The sequence below is a fragment of the Podarcis erhardii genome, assembly GCF_964252035.2.
Source record: "Podarcis erhardii genome assembly, chromosome: 11".
Classification (NCBI taxonomy): Eukaryota; Metazoa; Chordata; class Lepidosauria; order Squamata; family Lacertidae; genus Podarcis; species Podarcis erhardii.
Window position 1 is genome coordinate 29,725,878 of NC_138501.1, and position 20,480 is coordinate 29,746,357.

Below are 20,480 nucleotides of genomic sequence, written 5' to 3' on the forward strand. Positions count from 1 at the left end.
CAGTCAATTGGCACTGGCAATCAAACCCCTCTCAGCCTGCCAAACAGCTGCTGAGTATAGCACAGTTATGACCATCCCAGTCTGCCTTCCTCTGGTGGACTGAGAGAAGTGGTTTTGGTGGAAGCAGCAGTAGAGGTTGACCAATTTATGAGAGGCAGGAAAGGCTTGTGGTATGTAGATTTCAATCCTGTTTTCTCTTGGGAGCTGCGACAGACACATTATCTGGGGACTGTATTCATTATATATTGTACAGAAAAATACACTAATGTTTGTGTAAACATTATAATTATATTAAACAGTTTGATATAACTTACAGTCATCATCATTCGTATCAGCCTCCTCAATTAGTGTGCATTCTATTAACGAGAGAACACCTCCTGCCTAGGGATATAAATAATACCTTTTTAAGGAATCTATTTTATCCTCTCTCCCCCACTTAAAATTATGCAAAATTATGCAATTTAATGTTATACAGTCTCCTAGAAAGGATTGTTCCAATAGCTGAACACACTTGCAAAAATCAAGAACATTATTAATTCCAAAAAAATGAAGATAAATTTAAGCTGCATGTGTTCCTTTTTCCAATTAAAATAATTCTACAGTGTATTAACCAACAGCAAATAAAATCAATTTTACTGATAGGATTAATGGCATGGCACACTCATTCATACCAGCCTAGCAACTCCATGGGAGAAATATGTGAATATAATAAATAAGGTATCCGAATCCCAAACAGAAAAACAGATTAATGCAGACCTATTTTTTTCAGATTTGAATACATTACAGTTTCAATCCATGTAGGGGAATAATTCAAGAAAAGTATTTCACTGTAAAGTTATACTGGAAGGCTATATCATTGGAAACGGCATTATATATATATACAGGGCCAGTCCATCCATGAGCCACGTTAAGCCATGCGACCAGCTGGTTGATGAAGGCGTGCAATGGATGGTGTGTCCCTTGCAATAAAATTGTTCCTGTAACATTTCTGTGACCAGATTTCAATTTCAATTACAATTAGTTTAGAAAAGCTAACACTCTGTTCAAATTATAAGTTTTCCCATACTGAGATACCGTTTCCAGGCAATTCTTGTGCATTGCCTCAGTGGCTCAATTTACTGAAATACATAAAATCCTTCATGTCCTAAATTAAACTACCATGCAGTAATGAAATGTAACATGTAGTGAGAAACACCAGAATTCGGAACTTTATGCTCTACATTCCACCATGCTAAATGTAAATGACGTAGCTATGAAAAAACTGTACCTTAAGTAGATGCAGCTTTCCTCCAGAGCTCCTTGTACAAATTAAAAAGTGTTTTGTAAATAAAAAACATTGTCTTTCTCCTTCTTTTTTCAAAGACAATGATCCCAGGCGAACTTTACTAAGTTTCCCCCTCTCAACGGAAGGTACTTGAATAAGAGTACCTAGTGATTACAAAAGCAAATGGTACATTGTAAATATAAGATTAATAAGTGGAATCCTTCACATTCTATACCTCACTATCTATTTGATATTACGTATATCTCTCTTAGCACACCATGTGGGGCAAGTAGAGATGACCATCCTAATTACACTGGTTTCACTAAAGTAGGAGTAGCCAGTGTGGTGTTTTCTAGATGTTGTGGCCAGCTCCCATCTTTGTCCAGGCAGCATGGCCAGGAGTCAGGGATGATAGGAGCCGTGGTGCAACAAACACTACAATGGGTTACCCTGCAGGAAAATGTTTGACTGTAATCCTGTGCATAGGCTGTTTAAGGCCAATGCACAGGACTGAAGTCAATGGAAGTTAAGAAACCTAACTGTAGAGGGCTACAGCATTTCAATTACACAAAAAGGATATCAATAAGACAAAATTCAGCAAACAATAAAAAAATTACTTCATTCATATTTCTTAATCACCCAATAACTAGACTCTCGGGCAACAGCAAAAATCAATTTGCCTTTGCTATTCAAAATTACCAGTACTTATTTTCTCTCAGGATAACAAAGTAATGTAATTCCAACCACTGATTTTAAAGCAACCACCGGTGGGACTGTTTACTAAAAGTTTCTTTTATACATCTCTAAAACTTTTCCAGAAGAACAGAAACATTAAAATAATAATAAAATAAAAAAATAAAAAAATGACAAAACATTGATAATGGAAGTTCCTCCCATTACATGTCAGACAGATGCCGTCTCTACTGTTTGTTTGTTTTTTTGTTTTTTTTGATACCTACTGAAGTCCATTTTTCAACATGTCTTGTAAATGGATTTATTTTTTTTATCTCATTCTGTGGACTTGTCCTCACCAGAGGTTACTGTGTGTTTGCAGCTGTTAACCTTCTCCTTTTTATTTGTGTAGTCCATATGACATTACTCTCAGACAACACCAGTCTTTATGCTTTTCCCCTGTAGATTTGGATTTACCCGATAACAGGGATCATCTGATAAATTGGGGGAAATTGCGGTCCAAATTGCTCCACAGATGGTTGCAGACTATTTGCCGCTCTCCTTTCTGTGTTCACTACTTCCTCAATGCTCTAATGCTGTGATCTTAACTATTTCTGGTGCACTCCTGAACAAATGATTTCCCCCCTTTATTTTGATCCCTCAGATTTGCCCAGAACCAGAAAACAATACAAGCAAACCACATTGAACAGAAATCTGAAAAGTGTGTGCTGAGAATTTACAATTGCTTTCCTTTCCTTTCCATCCTGCAAGTAAAGGTGCATCAGGAGCGTGGCAATGTTTAGGCACAGTAGCATCAAAAAATTTGCTGGCAGATACATACTAATGTTTAATTGTTTTTAAATCATTGCTTTTTTAAATATAAGTTTTCAGCAGGGTGGAGTGTGGTATAGTTCCTAGTAAATATGCAACACAGATCTTTTGGCATCCAAGTTATTCTCCCCATTTTTATGCACAGAAGTGGCATTTAAATCTTACTTCAATACTGGTGAAGGAGCAGCTTTCTATGCCACACCTGAGGCCAGCAAGCTAGATTTAGGGGGTTATGCTCCTCCCTGCATTCCCACATTTGCTCAATGGTAGGACTGGGGCCTGAACAGATTCTTTGCTTCTTTTTCTTTTTTGCTATAGCTATTGGAATAAAAATAATTTAACCATAATGTCTTCAAGTAGAGGGATAAAATACAAAGAAGAATGACAGTTTGATTATAGAATGGGATAAGTAGGTTTGTCATGGAGGCAACCATTCTGTCAAAACAGGTACATTCTGAAAAGCTGAAAATGCTTATGGTGGGGTAGGACCACTGCAGCATCATTCTGATGGAAACCACTGATCGGGGATTGCTGCTTTTCAGGTTGGGTCTTAAAAGGTTTTCCATTTTAAAGGAACCATTTGATGAAATATCAGCCACTGCAATAGCTGAAAGGCAGCTTAGCCTGCATGACACCAGCAATTATACTGCAATATTGAGACACAGAAAAAAACAACAACAGTGGGATGAGAAACCTTACTTCCATTGCCCAGAACCCTGAAAATATGTGCCCAAGATATGTTATTTTAGTTCAAATGGATAATAAAGGCCACCAAACAGTCTCCACATTGTACCAGAACAATTTTTTACTCATTTATGGCACTGATATATAGGTATAGGCCCAGCAAATTGCTTAGGATCTTCTTATGAGACCCTGCAGTTGTTAAGATTGCCACTTGGGGCCCAGATTTCTCCTGGGTCACTCCTACTAGTCAAAGGGGGTGGAGACTTTCTGATCCTGCTCTTTCTCTTACAGTGCTTGTGCCCTATGCAAATCTTCTACATAATATTGGGAGTCTCTCTAAAACATGGTGGGAGAAAGTGGTGCCCAACTAGCAAAGTTTGCCTCCCCTCCAAAGAATTTTATCCATGATGTGTAATTTGTATTACTGTTTTTAATTTACAAGCCAACTGGAAATATATATATATTTAATTTGCAAAGGTACGATAACGATCTTCCAAACAAAGAATTAAAATCCCCCCACAAAGGACTTAAAAATGTGAAAAGACCTTAAATTCCCACAGCAGAATGGAAGTTTAAACAAGGCCCATCTAATCTTAGGCTCAAAACTATATAAAGGTAAAGGTAAAGGACCCATGGATGGTTAAGTCCAGTCAAAGGCGACTATGGGGTTGTGGCGCTCATCTCGCTTTCAGGCCAAGGGAGCCAGGGTTTGCCCACAGACAGCTTTCTGGGTCATGTGGCCAGCATGACTAAAGTGCTTCTGGCGCAACAGAACACAGTGACAGAAACCAGAGCGCATGGAAACACCATTTACCTTTCCGCCACAGCGGTACCTATTTATCTACTTGCACTAGCGTGCTTTCAAACTGCTAGGTAGGCAGGAGTTGGGACAGAGCAATTGGAGTTCACTCCGTCATGGGGATTCAAACTGCTGACCTTCCGATCGGCAAGCCCAAGAGGCTTAGAGGTTTAGACCACAGCACCACCCGCGACCCTAAACTATATCCATTAACTCAGAGATGAACCTGCACAAGCATGTTTTTAAACATATTTTTTGGAAAGTTCATTCATATCCCTTGCATCCAAATTGTCTTAACTCAGGAGGGAAAACAGCTTTCTCTAGTATTGGGACTCAGAGCTTGAAAGAAATCAAAACAAGTTTTGAACAAAGAGTACTGTAACAGGTGATTTTTCTAAAGTAGCTGTTAAGTGATTTTTCTCACTTTTTTTAAATAACATTGTCCAGAGCCCTGAAAATATGTGCCTTTGAGAATGCAATATTTCATTTTATAATAATAAAAAGGTACTATTAAAAATGTTGTTATACTATAGTTTATTAATTCACAGATTTTTAGGTAGACACACAATGCAGAATCAGACATTACTGAGGCATTAAGGCTCAATGCCTATACATACATATGAGGAAGTAAGTGCCTAAAGTAAATGGATATTGCAAAAAGCACTTCCCAGTGCAGGGCTCCAAGTGACCCACAACCAATGGATTCATCATATGTGCATCTGCACCTATGCATGCAAAATTTACATGCCAATACTGTTTCTTTCTAAGCCAAGGGTCACTGGCTCACAAAAGCTAAACACACAGGCTAACTCAATCAAATAAGAATGCTTTAAGCATGACACCAGGTCACATGAGACTCTGTAAAGGTGAATGTGTTTTCTTTAATGTGCCTAGAATGTAAACCAAATGAATGCAGTGAAACTTGCTTCCAAGTAAATATGCTTAAGACTACTTTACACACACACACACACACACACACACACACACACACACGAGCAGAAAGGACTTCTAATTCCATCTTCCACTCCTCCTCTTAGCAGCATTCCATACACCCCCAAGATCTGTTTTAGGGGTTGCAGGAAGGCTGAGGAGGGGATGTCCCAGTGCATCAGCAGAAGTTCACTCATGCAGTGTTGGATTCTGCACAATTTTGGCACAGATATGAGCAGTTACACAGTGATAATATTTTAATACACAGAAGTATAGGCCAATGGTATACTACATAGAGAATTTACAGCATAGAGAATTTACACACAACATAATAATTCCATTTTTGTTTTTAAACTCTACTTACAACATGGAGTTAGTCATACAAGGAAATTCACACAAGGAAAGTAAAACTTTCTGGTCTTATACATTTCAAGTATAATTTTACCAATACATTCAAAAATACACTGCTTGGCTTCAGCAAAGTTGTGTGTTACCATGAAAGTGAGAAGTAATAAGACCAGCAATGCAATGTCTAACAAGAAATATTTAAATTTATATAGTTGTACATTTTGCAGAACAATCTCAGACTGACTGTACAAACACTTATCTATTCTTTCTGTAAATTGCTTTGAGGTTTTATGACACTCAAGCGGTAATAAATCTTGTGAAATAAGTAAGATAAATACAATGGTACCTCAGTTTAAGAACAGACCTGTTTACGAACTCCGCAAAACCGGAAGTAGTGTCCCAGTTTGCAAACTCGGTCTAAGAACAGAAGCTGAATGGTGGAAGAGCACCAGCAGTGGGAGCTTCATTAGGGAAAGCGCACCTCGGTTTAAGAATGGTCTCGGTTTAAGAACGGACTTCCGGAACGGATTAAGTTCGTAAACCAAGGTACCACTGTACGCTGAAGAAAGTCCCATTGATTTTAAGGAGGCTTTCTCCCTGGTACCTGTGTGTAGAATTGCAGCATTAGCAATCCAAAGGACCAACAAAAAGGGGTTGAGTTAGTGCCAGGTACACTGACTGTTGGTGCCAGTGCCAAGTCTTACACCTGTCACTTCCACAGCCATTTTAAATCCAGATCATTGGCAGATAATGCCCTACTGATCAGAGGAAAACCTTTGACAGCTGAGATAACACTTTAAATTCCTAGGAGACCAGATGAGGTCTCTATTGTTTGTTTTTGTATCAGCTGTTCAGAATGCTAAAAAGAGCATTTAAAATGCATAAGCATCAACTTGTAGATGTGTGGAATTCTTCCAGCCATCAATAATATTTATAACAAGATCAAGGATTTGCCATTTCTTTGTCATGTGTTGTTTTTTTCAATATGACTTCCACAAGATGAGGATTTCAATCTGTGTCACTTTCAAAACGTCTGAAGCAGAAAATTGTTTTCAATCAGAACAGTGTGAAATTTTAAGATAAACACTGCCTGCCCTCTTTTTGAAAACAAGACCAAAAAAATGCAAGCTTCATCGAGTATATGACACTTGCTCAGTGTGGTTGCTGGAAAACAGAGCTGAGCAAGTGGCTACAGACTTTCCTAATGGTGTTTTCCTACTGGTGTCAGTAGCTTCATTTCTCATTTTCTTCTTGGAAACTTTCATGGATCATAAACTGGGCCCGCAACAAAACAGCCAACCAGCTTTGCCCTTTTCTAATATACTTTGTTCCATCCCCCATACAACAATCACTCAGCGTTTAATCCCTACTCATCATGTTCAACTTCACTGGGCTGTCTTGAGGTTCCCCTTCCATCAAGTTGTTCTGGAAGGATTTGGTTTGTACTTCTGAAAACCTTTGGGTTCCCCCGGAACCTGTTGTTGAAATTTTGGCTACAGAAGACGTGGTACTTGGGCAACTGAGGTTGATAAAAGTGTATATTAGAGGTAAGGAAACTATGTCCCTCTAAGGTGAAATTAGATTCAGTTCACATGAATTCTCATGAGAATTTTTCAATCCATAAATGTGGAGAGCTGAATTTTAGACTGATGAAAAGGAGAAACTAAGAGAAGCTAAATGGAATCCTTCCATCCCTATAACTGATACTGGGCCATGCTGGCTGCGGCTGATGGAACTGGAATCCAATCAATCTGGAAGGTGCCTGGTGTACATTGTATTATATTCTGCTGTTTACACAGAGACTCACTACAAGCTGAGTGGGATGGGAGAATGAACTTTATTCTGCACAGAGTAACAAGCTTCTCCAGCCAGGCCACAACTCTCCAGGAGCTGGCCTCCTGGGTCACAGCTACTTTTCTTAAAGGGGGCTCGTGCCAGATATTTAGTTGATAATGGATACCCTACATATATGACTATGTTAACCTGCACATAGTTGTGTACCATAAATTCTGAGCTTCCACAAAAAGCCACAGGAGAGGTCTTCCAGAAGACATGCATGTCCCTGGGCATTTCAAGTATACCAGATAATGTAATACCCTCGTAACTTTTCTCCTACTCTGGCTCTGGCACTGAAAAGACAATCTGAAGGGAATTTTTTTTATCAGACTGTATCATTTTGAGCTGTTCCTGAAGCACAGATGAAAAACGGAAACAAAAGACAGCTGTTTTCATTCCTCACAATCTCTCCACCATTTGACAAAGCTTCAAGTACTCCAAGTTTCTCTTGTGCTTTTGCCCGAATGTTGGCATCATCTGGGACTGCAACATCTATTGGCCAGACAGACCTATTTTCCATGTTGCTGTAGATAATTTCTGGTCCACTGAAGACGATAGTCCGTTTATTGTGTATGTTACTTTCCCACGGATGCTTTACTATTATTGTGCTGCTGTTTTTCATGACCCCTGGAAAAAAAACAGCATAGAGGTGGGGCTCAGCAGCAGCCCAAAACTGTGGGGTTAATATTCATGAATTGTATCTGGACAATCGCACACTTATGGTGCCAGCTATATATTGCACCCTTATTTTTCCCAATGATGCCAACATTAACTCTGGTTTTCAGCTATGCTCTCTTAATACTGTAGAAATGCAAGCTAAAGAAAATGGTCTTACCTTGTCGTATAAAAGTTTGGCTGGTGTCCAATAATATATCACAACCCTCTACTATCATTCTTTCTATTGCCAGATTTTTCCGTATGTTTTCTGTGTCACTCACTTCATCATGCATCACTCTGTTGCAAAGAAAAAAGGGAATGTTCAGCTTCAAGAAATGAAGTGCATGCATAAAGCACATATACCGTATTTTTTGCCCTATAGTACGCACTTTTCCCCCTCCAAAAATGAAGGGGAAATGTGTGTGCATCCTATGGGGCGAATGCAGGCTTTCGCTGAAGCCTGGAGAGCGAGAGGGGTTGGTGCGCACCGACCCTTCTCGCTCTCCAGGCTTCAGGAGAGCCCCACCGCCAGCCCCACAAGCTTGGGGGACAGCAGGGAGGCGGAACGCCGCCATCCCGCTGTCCCCCAACTTTGTTAGAAGGCTGGCGGAGGGGAGAAGCCTGCTCCTCCCCGTCGCAAGCCCCGCAAACTCGGGGGACAGTGGGAGAGGCACAGCGCGCCTTTCCCGCTGTCCCCTGACTTGGTTAGAAGGCTGGGGGGGGGGGAGAAGCCTGCTCCTCTCCGTCGCCAGCCCTGCCAGCCCCGCAAAATCCCGCTGTCTCCCGACCTGGTTTGGAGGCTGGCGGAGGGCTTCCCCCTCCCCCAGCCCCGCAAGCTCTCAGAGTGATGCTCTGGGTCCCATTCTGGGTCCCATTCATGGCTCTGGGTCCCATTCTGGGGGCTGGGGTCGGGGGAAGCTCGGGCCTCCCCCGCCCCAGCCCTGCACCTGGGGTTGGGGAAATAATTCCCCCCCCCAAAAAAATCTAGGTGCGTCCTATGGGCCAGTGCGTCCTATAGGGCGAAAATTACGGTAGCTTTCCCATACCTTAATACCTTCATCATGAGCAACTCTCTGCCAGGTCCCACCACGTGAGGCTAGCTAGGTGATGGCTAGAAAGTCTTTTTAGCATTGGAACTTGCATGTGAAATGCTTTCTCCAAAGAAGTTTGCCTTTTAGCACCACTCAAAGGTTTTTAAAATATAAATTTTCTTTGTACTGCAGCATGCTGTACACCTAGTTTGTTTTTCCAGGTTGGTATGTTTGGTTATTTTCCTGTGTTTTAGGCGGATTTATTGATGAATTATTATTATAGCATTATTCTCTTAGGCAATGCTCTGTTTCCACCACTGGAGGTAATATGGTTCTGAATGCCAGTTGCTGGGAATCACAAGTGGGGAGACTCAGACTATTTAAATTTGGCTCAAGACCAAAATAAAATAAAATAAAATAAACCCCTATCAATAATTTAGGCGCAACTATGCTTACACAATGCAATGCTGGCCTCTGAGTGGTCTCTTAAAAGTTAAATTCAGCTCTCTGGGGACACTGCATGTTTATTTTTGCTGTGCCCAAAGATACCATAATTCAATCTTTTGAAAATAACGCATTGATTTTGTAATCCAGTTTCCGTTTTAGCCTCATATTCGTAGAACAAAAGGAGTCTCACCTTGAAAGCTCTTCTAGCTTAGATTTAGCAAATTCAAGGCTTTTTCTTTCTACGTGCTCATGCGGTGTGTGAGCCAGAAGTTCATGGAGGGTTATTATATATCTAGGAATCTAAAGATGGGTGAAAGGGGTTATCAGCAAGTTTATATGTAAAAGCACACTTGGTCTTGAAATTAAAAAAAAAAATTAAAAAGAAATTTTTTTTTAAATTCTTTGCATTTATTTTCTTCTATCAACATAAACTCACTCAGCTAAAATATTTTCTACATTAAGACGAAATCTTCAGGATAAATAAGTAACTTGAAAAACTAACAGTAGCCCCAATTCAGTGGCAGAGATTCTGTCTTCCAGATGTGCAGTGAATGCAGATGCACCCCAGTCTACACCATACTGTTCATCTAGGCCTCTTTAACTGCCAGGAGGTGAATGTGGATGCATAGTCCCATCTAGATCCATTAGTTTTTACATAGAATTAGTTGCTTGGACGTCAAACCGAACAGAGGCCTTCCTTTCCAGTTGTTCAACTAGTCTTAAATGTGTTTAACATGCAAAACCAATATGTCTATCATGAAGCCCATCAATCTCAGGCTACCAGAACACTTTATCCCATGATAAAATGAAAATCCTGGTGTGGGTTTGTATAAGGCTGGCAAATAATGGCTGCATTTGGATTTAATGCCGAAAACTAAATCATGAAAACAAGCCTCAGTGCACCTTGGGCTTATACACTCTTTCCCTGCCCTCCTCATGAGGAGACTGGAAGCTTTCATTTAAATTTCAGACTAACTGAAGTGCATCATATTTTCTGGACCCTAATCTGTGGTTAATCTGAACTATAATTTATGGAAACATGCCAGCTCCATAAGGTATTGCCTGAAGTTGTCTTGTTTCAGCAAAGTATAGTTAAGACTGACCACAGTTTGTCTGGATTTCAATGACACAACAAACTGCAGTTAATTTGAAATAGAAAAAAAAGCTTCCATCTCTTCCTCGGGGATACACGAGAGGAGGGGAGGGGCAGTAGGTAAGACTGAAGCTTAGTGGAGTTCATTCTTATACAGTGGAACCTCAGTTGTCAAACGTAATCTGTTCCAGAAGACCGTTTGACTTCCAAAATGTTCGACAACCGAGGAGCAATAGGCAGTTGGCAATTTCAATGGAGAAAACTGAGAGACTATCCTCAGAAGCCGTTCAACTTCCGAGGTGCGTTTGAAAATGGAAGCTATTACTTGTGGGTTTTCGGTGTTCGAAAACCGAAACATTTGGCATCCAAGATGCTCGAAAACGTCCTGCCAGTTGGATCACTGCTGCGTTTCCGTGTGTGTGTGCAGCTACAAGATCAAGGTGCAAATGCAGTAGCAGAGCTGATCCAGTGTGCCCACTGGTCCATTGGTACTGTGCCAACCTTGCCGCCGCCTCCTTTCTCTCTATCTTGGTATGCCACTGACCGGAGGTGAGGTGAGCCCCACAGCTCTGCCCCACCATCTGCTACTGCTTAAAGCTGACTAGGTAGCATAGATACCTATATTCCTCCAAACTTAAAAGAAACCCTTTAGTTCCCTGATTCTACACTTATTTCTGCAGGTAAGCCAGCAGGCTCCTTCTCCCAGGCTAAGTCCCTGTTCCTCCAAGAAGAGCCTGTCTTTGCACTTTATTTTTCTTTAGGTTTACAACAGTGACTGAAGACTTGGGTTTGCTGCTGCTCTCTGCTGCCAGGGTTTATTGACAGAATGTCTAGTGCCTAGTTTCTAGGTAGATTGAGAGGTCTTGATGCGAGTTTTACATAAGCGTGTGCATGTTTTAAAAAAAACATCATGACTTGAATTTGCAGGATTTCTTCATTGTCAGCATTCAGACTGCATGTGCTATAATTAAGAGAATTGAATTTAACTTGATAGCAGAAAATTTTATTTATCACACAACCACTGGATATAGGAATAAATAATTAAAAAAAAAAACAAAATCAAAATGTCTTCAAAAATATATTGAACAACAGGTATTAAAAGCTCTTTCGAATTGTGACTGTAATATAAAAGGTTGTTATGCTCAAGGCCCTTCCACCAGATAAAATATACAGTTATAGAGATGTTGTTTGCAGATGACACAGCCTTGACAGCACACTCCAAGGAAGCTCTATAGAGACTTATCAACCATTTTGCCCAAGCCTGCATGCAGTTCAGCCTCACCATCAGCCTGACAAAGACCAACACTCTGGGTCAGGACGTTGTCAGCACTCTACACATCAGCACTGGTGACCACAGACTTGAAGTAGTAGATGATTTTGTCTATCTGTGTTCCACCACAACAAACAACCATTCCATCAAATCTGAGCTAGACAAGTGAATTGGCAAGGCAGACATGCCCAAAATGTAAGGGAAAATGTGATGCTAATGACCAACATCAAGATGAAGGTCTATCAGGCGTGTATTGAGCACTCTACTTTACGGAAGTGAGTTGTAGGCAACTTACAACCACCAGGAGTGATGCCTCAATGCCTTTCCACATGTGCTGTGCCAGGACGATTTTGTGCATCACCTGGCAGTATAGAGTCTCAAATAAAGATGTGCTTTCCCAAGCCCACATTCCCATCTTGCTCATAGTCCTGACTCAGCGACGTCTACACTGGCTTTGTCACATACACAGAATGGAAGATGGCAAGTTCCCCAAAAGCTTCAGGTACTAGGCCTGCCGGCACACCAACTCTTGTGTTACAAAAATGTCTGCAAATGTGACATAAAGGCTGGTAACCTTAACCCCGCCATATGGTTATAAGCCTTGCAGACGATCACAGTACCTGGAGACAAGACAGTCAGGTTGTCCACAGCAGTAACCAGAGGAGGACTGACTGCTGGGAGGAGCGCAGAGAAATGAAACGCCATGGTGCACCTGTAGCAGCAAAACAGGACACCTTCCGTATTGGCCCACTTGCAACAAAACACGTCTCTACAGCCACGGCAGGTGCTGTAACTCTCTAATGGTTTTACTTTACCCCCGAAGGCACATTCTTCCTTTGCCTCTCAAGACAGATGGATGCCAACAACAACCAACAACCAATCTGCTAGAGCAACAGCCATTAGTATTACTAACCAAATGATATAAGTAGTGTTTATAACATGCACAAAACCACTGTAACAACAAAAATACCTGAAACATGGGGTAAGTAAGGAATGTCTCGAGCATTCTGCCCTCACAGGCAGGGTTGGCTTCATACTGCTTCAAGAGTTTGTCAAAATCTCTGTTCTGCTTGCAGTTTGCAAGGACCTGGAGACTATATTGATGATTCCGAACAAATTCTTGATAAATATTCAGCATTGGCAGCAGGATATCAAATAAATCAGCTATACAGAACAAAGAGAAAAGTAAATTGTTGCTGCCATCCACTTTTTTTCATAGGTCACATTTAGAAATAAAACAGAACATTAAGTGCAAATTATCTACATCCAGAACTGCAAAATCTGAAGTCCTAACAAGGAATAGTGTTACCACCTTTCCTCTCTTGACAGAAGTTGTATACTTTAAACAGTGGAATTGATATGCAGAGGCAATTTTTCAGCCGCTCTGCATAATGAAACATACTACACCTTCCTAAAATGGTTATATCTTCTGAAAAACACACTTGACATCTGCAAAAAGAGAGGATGCAATTGCTCCTAATATCCCCATATGGCCATGCAAAAATAATTATGGCCCTAGTGAAGAGCACTTACCTAAAATTAAAGTAGGCCAGTTTGCTATTCTTGCTTTTAATCCTTGATGAAATATTTCATGAAGAAACATTATAGTCTCACTGCGAAGAAATAAAAGTTGGAACAATAAACAAAAGTTGGACTCTGTCATTAGAAGATATTCTTTGAACATTACTGCATAAATAGCTATAGTTCAAAACATCTGGAAGAAGTGGGTTGTAATTTTTTTATCAAATAAACAAAAGTATGTTACTGACTAACTTTTGGACCTCATCTATGTAGCATGATTTATTTATTTTTTTATTTTCGGGGGCGGGGAAAGATTTTTTGCCTTCAAGAAGGCAAATGATCTACACTTCTACCTGAATCTTTTTAAAAATAAAAAAAGAAAAAAGCTGTGACTGAAATACTCTGAAGAAGAAAGTTGGGAAATTGCCAAAGCTGGATTTACTTCATTCCATCATAATGGAACAAGATTTACAAAATACATCAAATACTTGTTTTATCCAAGCCATGCTTATCTGCGAGTAAATCTCATTGAACTCAATTCAAAAGATGTACCCGATTGCACTATGATTACATTCTACAGTACTGCTGCTTTATCTTTAATTTTATTGTATTTGTTTTATTTCTCTTTACCCGTTTTTTTAAACTGCCCTTTGTATACATTCATATTTGAAGATGAAAGAGGTCTGGACATATTTTAATTAAGTAATTAAATAAATAAATATATAAACACATGGGGTACCTGTTGAGGAATACACTACTGACGTCATCATGGCTAATTGGTGGTTTCTTTGAACTTGCAGCCATTCTTAATGGCCTTAGAAAACAATTCACAAGGATGTAAAGCTGATGTACGTATTCAGATTCAGCCTCAACCATGTTGAAAACGATCTGATTTCTCTTTCGCATACTTTCTGCATGTGGAGAACAAATGTAATCCTGGACAATTGTCTTCCATTTTCTTCTACACAACCAACCTCGCATAAAACTCTGAACCTGGTAATTCAACAAAAGAAGAACACATTCTTAATGGCCTTTGAAATGTGTGTGTGTGTGTGTGTGTGCAGCTGCTACTGCTGCTGCTTCTTGCACCTCTGCAATCTTCAGACATTGCTGTGAGCAGGGGAGTAAACTTTGTACACATGTACACCTTTGTATGGAGAAAATGCTTATATGTAGATGGGTAGAACTCTCCATCACTGTAATTGTAGGCAGCTGAGTAAAGCAGTACCATTAGAGCCGTGAAAAGGCCATGTGGAAGGAGCAGCCTAGCAGCAATGCTCATCAGCTGCACATCCACAAATTCCCTGGCGCTGATGGGTTAATTATGCTATTCCCGCCCCGATGTACATCCATTGGGAGGTGGGATCAGCCATTAATTAGCAAGCAGAGCTTAGGCTCCAATGAGTGCTGCCACCATTATCACGGGTGGGCAAGTGACCAGCATGAGTACTAGCAGTAGTTGGCACAGAAGCAGTGCTGTGAGAGCTTCCATATGCCCCAGTTTGCTGTATGCTGGTGCCAGGCATGGTTGCCTTACACCAAGTCAAACCAATAGTCCTTTTAGTTCAGTACTGCCTATGATAACTCATTCCAGCAGTTCAGACAGCAGTCCTTTCCAGCCTGACTTGGACTGAACCTGGGACTTTTTTGCATATGCAAAGCATTTACCGTATTTTTCGTCCTATAGGGCGCACCAGCCCATAGGATGCACCTCATTTTTTGGGGGGGGGGGGGAATGAATAAGAAAAATTTATTTCCCACCCCAGCCCCCAGAGCAGGCTGCTGCCCACAAGCCTTGCAAGCCCGCGGGAACTCCCGCCGGGCGCGCAAGGCTTGCAGACTCCTGTGCGAAGCACGGGGCGCCCTCCCAGAACAGGCTGCTGCCCACAAGCCTTGCGAGCCCAGCGGCAACCCCCGCCGGGCTCGCAAGGCTTGCGGATAGCTTCCTGAAGCCTGGAGAGAGAGAGGGGTCGGTGCGCACCGACCCCTCTCACTCTCCAGCAAAAGCCTGCATTCGCCCCATAGGACGCACACACATTTCCCCTTCATTTTTGGAGGGGAAAAAGTGTGTCCTATAGGGCGAAAAATACGGTACTTTTCCACTGAGCTACAGTGTCAAATACAGAGCAATGCACACATATTTGTGGATTGGGCTGGATGAAGTAACATCATAAGGAAAAGAAATCTTAGAATCATAGAATCATAGAATCATAGAGTTGGAAGAGACCACAAGGGCCATCGAGTCCAACCCCCTGCCAAGCAGGAAACACCATCAGAGCACTCCTGACATATGGTTGTCAAGCCTCTGCTTAAAGACCTCCAAAGAAGGAGACTCCACCACACTCCTTGGCAGCAAATTCCACTGTCGAACAGCTCTTACTGTCAGGAAGTTCTTCCTAATGTTTAGGTGGAATCTTCTTTCTTGTAGTTTGGAACCATTGCTCCGTGTCCGCTTCTCTGGAGCAGCAGAAAACAACCTTTCTCCCTCCTCTATGTGACATCCTTTTATATATTTGAACATGGCTATCATATCACCCCTTAACCTCCTCTTCTCCAGGCTAAACGTGCCCAGCTCCCTTAGCCGTTCCTCATAAGGCATCGTTTCCAGGCCTTTGACCATTTTGGTTGCCCTCCTCTGGACACGTTCCAGTTTGTCAGTGTCTTTCTTGAACTGTGGCGCCCAGAACTGGACACAGTACTCCAGGTGAGGTCTGACCAGAGCAGAATACAGTGGCACTATTACTTCCCTTGATCTAGATGCTATACTCCTATTGATGCAGCCCAGAATTGCATTGGCTTTTTTAGCTGCCGCGTCACACTCTTGGCTCATGTCAAGTTTGTGGTCAACCAAGACTCCTAGATCCTTTTCACATGTACTGCTCTCAAGCCAGGTGTCACCCATCTTGTATTTGTGCCTCTCATTTTTTTTGCCCAAGTGCAATACTTTACATTTCTCCCTGTTAAAATTCATCTTGTTTGTTTTGGCCCAGTTCTCTAATCTGTCAAGGTCGTTTTGAAGTGTGATCCTGTCCTCTGGGGTGTTAGCCACCCCTCCCAGTTTGGTGTCATCTGCAAATTTGATCAGGATGCCCTTGAGTCCATCATCCAAGTCGTTGATAAAGATGTTGAATAAGACCGGGCCCAAGACAGATCTTAATTAAAGTGGCTTGAAAACACAATGGTCAGTAAACCTTTTTCAAGCAGTTTATACTGGGTAACGTGATATGCATTGTACATACATCTACCCCAATTCACCATTATCTGTCTGCTCAACTAAATAGTATACTTCAGATAGTAGGTGATCTTGCTGCAGTTTTAAAATTCAACACATACTGAGCTGAATGGAAGAGTTTTACACATAATAAATTATTTCTTCTAATTCAAAGAAGGGTGTGGACAAATTATTTTATAAACTCTCTTCCATTTAAACAGAAATTTACCTTTTTGATTTTCTTAATATCAGGATCTTCTTCTTCTTGGTTGCCTTGATAAGGTCGCATTCGTTCTTTTGTTTTGTTAAGAGCTACAATCTGTCAAAAGCAAAATAAAATAAAATAAAATAAAATAAAATAAAATAAAATAAGAAAAGCCCATGACTGTTAGGGTTTTCTACTCAGAATTCTCAGTTCCGGAATCTAACTTGAGACTTCAATACCCTTAATTTCCAGATCTTTGAGGCTTCTTAGGCTTGCGTTACATAATCACCTACCTACTCTAGGGTAGGTGTGCACAACCTGTGATCTACGAAGCCCCACATACCATAGCAGTCACCAGGACGTCTGTGGTTTCTGACTGCCTGAGAGTGTAAAAACAGGACTTAGCACTTAGCAGGCCACAACAGGTGGCTAGTAGGATGCATTTTAGCTTGGTGGATAAGAACATGTAAATTCCTGCTTTAGGGAAATGAAATATAATGCCATGCTACACAACATTTTTTTAAAAATGGCAAAGACTAAAATAAAATTGCATTATTCTGTTGCAGTTTTAAAAGTCTGCATCATTAATGAAGATTACAGATGAAGTCAAGAAAATTATCAGGCAAGGAAATCTAAGTCTACATACTCAGTGGTGATTACTTCACAATTAACCTAAGGTTCAATTCATTCACATAATAATTTAAGGGTTGTTGTTTTTTTTGTGGGGGGGGGGAGGACATTGACTCAAAAGGGAAGTAGATTGCATTCCTAATATATAAATTGCCTCATAAAGGTAGTGATAAAATGTAACCTGCACATCACATCGGAACATACCTCTGATTTAAGCCTTTCAATTTCTGTGTCTTGATCTTCAAGCTGATGTCGTAACTGATTGGCTGAAATCTTTTCTGTCTCTACAATCTGAACTAGATGAATATATTTTTGCATTAAAACTTCCCGCTCAATCAGGATATCTGAATAGCTGCAAAGAGGAAAAAAGGGGAGGGTTGATGTTTCATTTAGCAGAATGCCCGTCCCAGTCTGCGTTAATTATGCTAGGTAGCACATTTAAGTTGAAGAAGAAAACAGTACTTCTGAAAATATTACATTAAACTGAGAGGAAAACAGACTATATCTCTCCTCCTCTAGCAAAGTGTCAAGATATATGCTTGGGGGAAATTGATTATCTGCATCAGGCTCCCATCCCTAAACACAATGACAGCAACTCGTGCTTAAAAGTAAGGGAAATATCTTTATTCAAGCTGGTAACAGACTCAGGAGCAAGGTCCAGAAGTCAAGATTCCTAGGCAAGAGGTTTATAACCAAATAGCAGCTACAATAGTGTCCCAACAGTTGACACCCCCTTCTGCCAAGCTTTTAAAAATGAGTTGGGGCAAGTTCACTCATGAGACTCTCTCATTCTAAGGGTTATGTATGTGTTGTCTGGGTGGGTGCAGCTGATCCCACCTATTAATTTAAATTAATAATAATTGGTAACCTCTCTTTCCCTCCAAAACCCCTAATTAAAAGACTGGCACAATATCAGTACATTCAATAGAAAATAATGGGAAGGCTTTCAGCATGTGGGGCTCTGAAACACAACCAAGTTGTTAAGAACTGATGCAAGACATTGCTCTTGAGGTCTCTGGCTTTCCGGCAGAGACATTGCCCTTAAGGCACGTAAGCAATTCAGTAGAATCAGTGCTGAAATCCTTTGCCTGGCTGTTGGACAAGGTGCACACAGGACACTATAGGCCAGAGCAATATCACCTTCTGCACAGAAACATTCTATTTCTGCATGGGTTATTTTCCAATCAACAGATTATTTCACTTCCTCACACTTTTGCCTGCTTGAGAGGAACAGCTCTGCTCCAGAAAAAGCAATATAAAGCAACGAATTAACAGCACAATCTTATACATGTCTACTCAGAAGTATGTCCCAAGGTCTGCTCAGGACTAGCCTAAACTGAGTATTCTAATTTTTTATCCCTTTTCTTGCTTTGCAATAATCATTTTTAAAACACTTTATAATACAGATATGAGATCATTAAAAGGTCGACTCATTCCTATCCATATAATTCTGAAACTATGAATAAGCTATTTATTATGATCTAACAGTATTCTATCTACTCCAAGGCAGAAACTGGAAACAGCTATTAAATTTGGTTGCTGGCTTGGAAAAGAAATTCAGATTAAACCTGAAATTATAAGAGATCATTTTGAGCTGTTTGAAGACAACAGAGGACGGCTTGAGATTTCTTACCATGATCATCACCCACATTTTATAAACTACACTATCTATGTTTCCATGTTCATGAAAACAATTAGCTACTCATCATCTCCTGATTTCACCCAGAGCTTACATCCTTTTCCCTCAGTGAAGACAGCTTTTATTTTACATCCCAGAGAAGAGAGGCATTGACATGACACATAACCATGTTGTCTGTAACTCTCACATGATCTTATTGTTGTAATGTTACCAGAAAAGTATAGGAACAGGAAGACAGGAGAAATCAGTAACATTTTTCCCTTACTGTAAAACACAGACCTAAACAGTGAACCACAGTATGGCCAGGTATCAGTGAGGTGTAAGGAGATTCAAAGAAATGCTGGCCACCAAAAGAGCAGTGCTATCAAGCAAGACCTAATAGTGGCTGATTGCCAACATAGGAAGAAGTGGCTACAAGTTTCATGTTGATCAAAGTAATGCATTCCAACTCCAGCCATTTGAATTGTGTTGCCAGTGAAGTATGTGCTAAAAGAATTATCCCACACTTGTTTAATATAGAAAGCTTCTCCAAATCACTGTACAGGCATTAGAAATTCCCTCCACTACCAGCAAGACCTCGTCTTCTGAAATAGTCCATTCTCCTTTGGCCTGCCATCTTCCTTGCATCACATGCTCTTAATATAGCATTTTATATTATTAGTGCCACAGCTCAAGCCAAAAGTTGTTAGCCACCATGCCAGGCAGAGCAGTGAATCATACTGGGGCAAAAAAAGGAAAATTACTACTGTATGGAAGTAAGTGTCTACAGACTTATATGTAGGGTATAGTGACTTACTGTACAGAAGTATCAGAGGGATGAGAGTTTTGCATACTTCCTGATCAGTGATGGTGGGAATGTCTCCAGAGGATCAAACTGCATGTTGTTTGCTACATAGCTGTGCCTTTAAGTGCAAAGGTTTTCAGAGTGGAAGCCTGATCAAGATTGGGGCCCTACCATGTGGATTGAGAGCATTAGCCCATTGCTCCCACCATGCACCTGTAATTTGCATTGTGGAAAAAATTCATCTGCTTTAATGGGATCTTATTTCTGAAAGAGATTGCAAGGCCAGGACTAGGGCTATGGGGGGGGGCAATCCCCCAAGGCTACCATGCTAGAGTCCCTATCTGGAACAGTCTTCCTGCATGTGGTAAACCAAAAACCAAAAACTCTGTCCTCCAAGGCATGGGCTGTACTGTGTAGTTTGACCCTCAGGACAACTCCAGACTTTTTGTATCAGGAGAAGGAGGAAGAAGAAGAAGAGTTTGGATTTGATATCCCGCTTTATCACTACCCGAAGGAGTCTCAAAGCGGCTAACATTCTCCTTTCCCTTCCTCCCCCATAGCAAACACTCTGTGAGGCTGAAAGACTTCAAAGAAGCGTGACTAGCCCAAGGTCACGCAGCAGCTGCAT

The 20,480-nt window shown here is 40.9% G+C and overlaps 1 protein-coding gene across 3 annotated transcripts in view; it reads right to left on the reverse strand.

Annotated features, from left to right (window-relative positions):
* Positions 1-20,480, reverse strand: part of RASGRF2 (Ras protein specific guanine nucleotide releasing factor 2) — an 85,290-nt gene that overhangs the window by 40,487 nt on the left and 24,323 nt on the right. For all 3 annotated transcript variants that reach the window (XM_081881178.1, XM_081881177.1, XM_081881179.1), the window contains exons 3-11: positions 17,634-17,781; positions 16,824-16,913; positions 14,123-14,376; positions 13,396-13,475; positions 12,833-13,026; positions 9,690-9,799; positions 8,200-8,318; positions 1,268-1,428; positions 315-381 (exon numbers count right to left, since the gene is read on the reverse strand). In XM_081881178.1, coding sequence (XP_081737304.1) covers positions 315-381; positions 1,268-1,428; positions 8,200-8,318; positions 9,690-9,799; positions 12,833-13,026; positions 13,396-13,475; positions 14,123-14,376; positions 16,824-16,913; positions 17,634-17,781 — 1,223 coding nt within the window. The remainder of the gene's footprint in view (positions 1-314; positions 382-1,267; positions 1,429-8,199; positions 8,319-9,689; positions 9,800-12,832; positions 13,027-13,395; positions 13,476-14,122; positions 14,377-16,823; positions 16,914-17,633; positions 17,782-20,480) is intronic.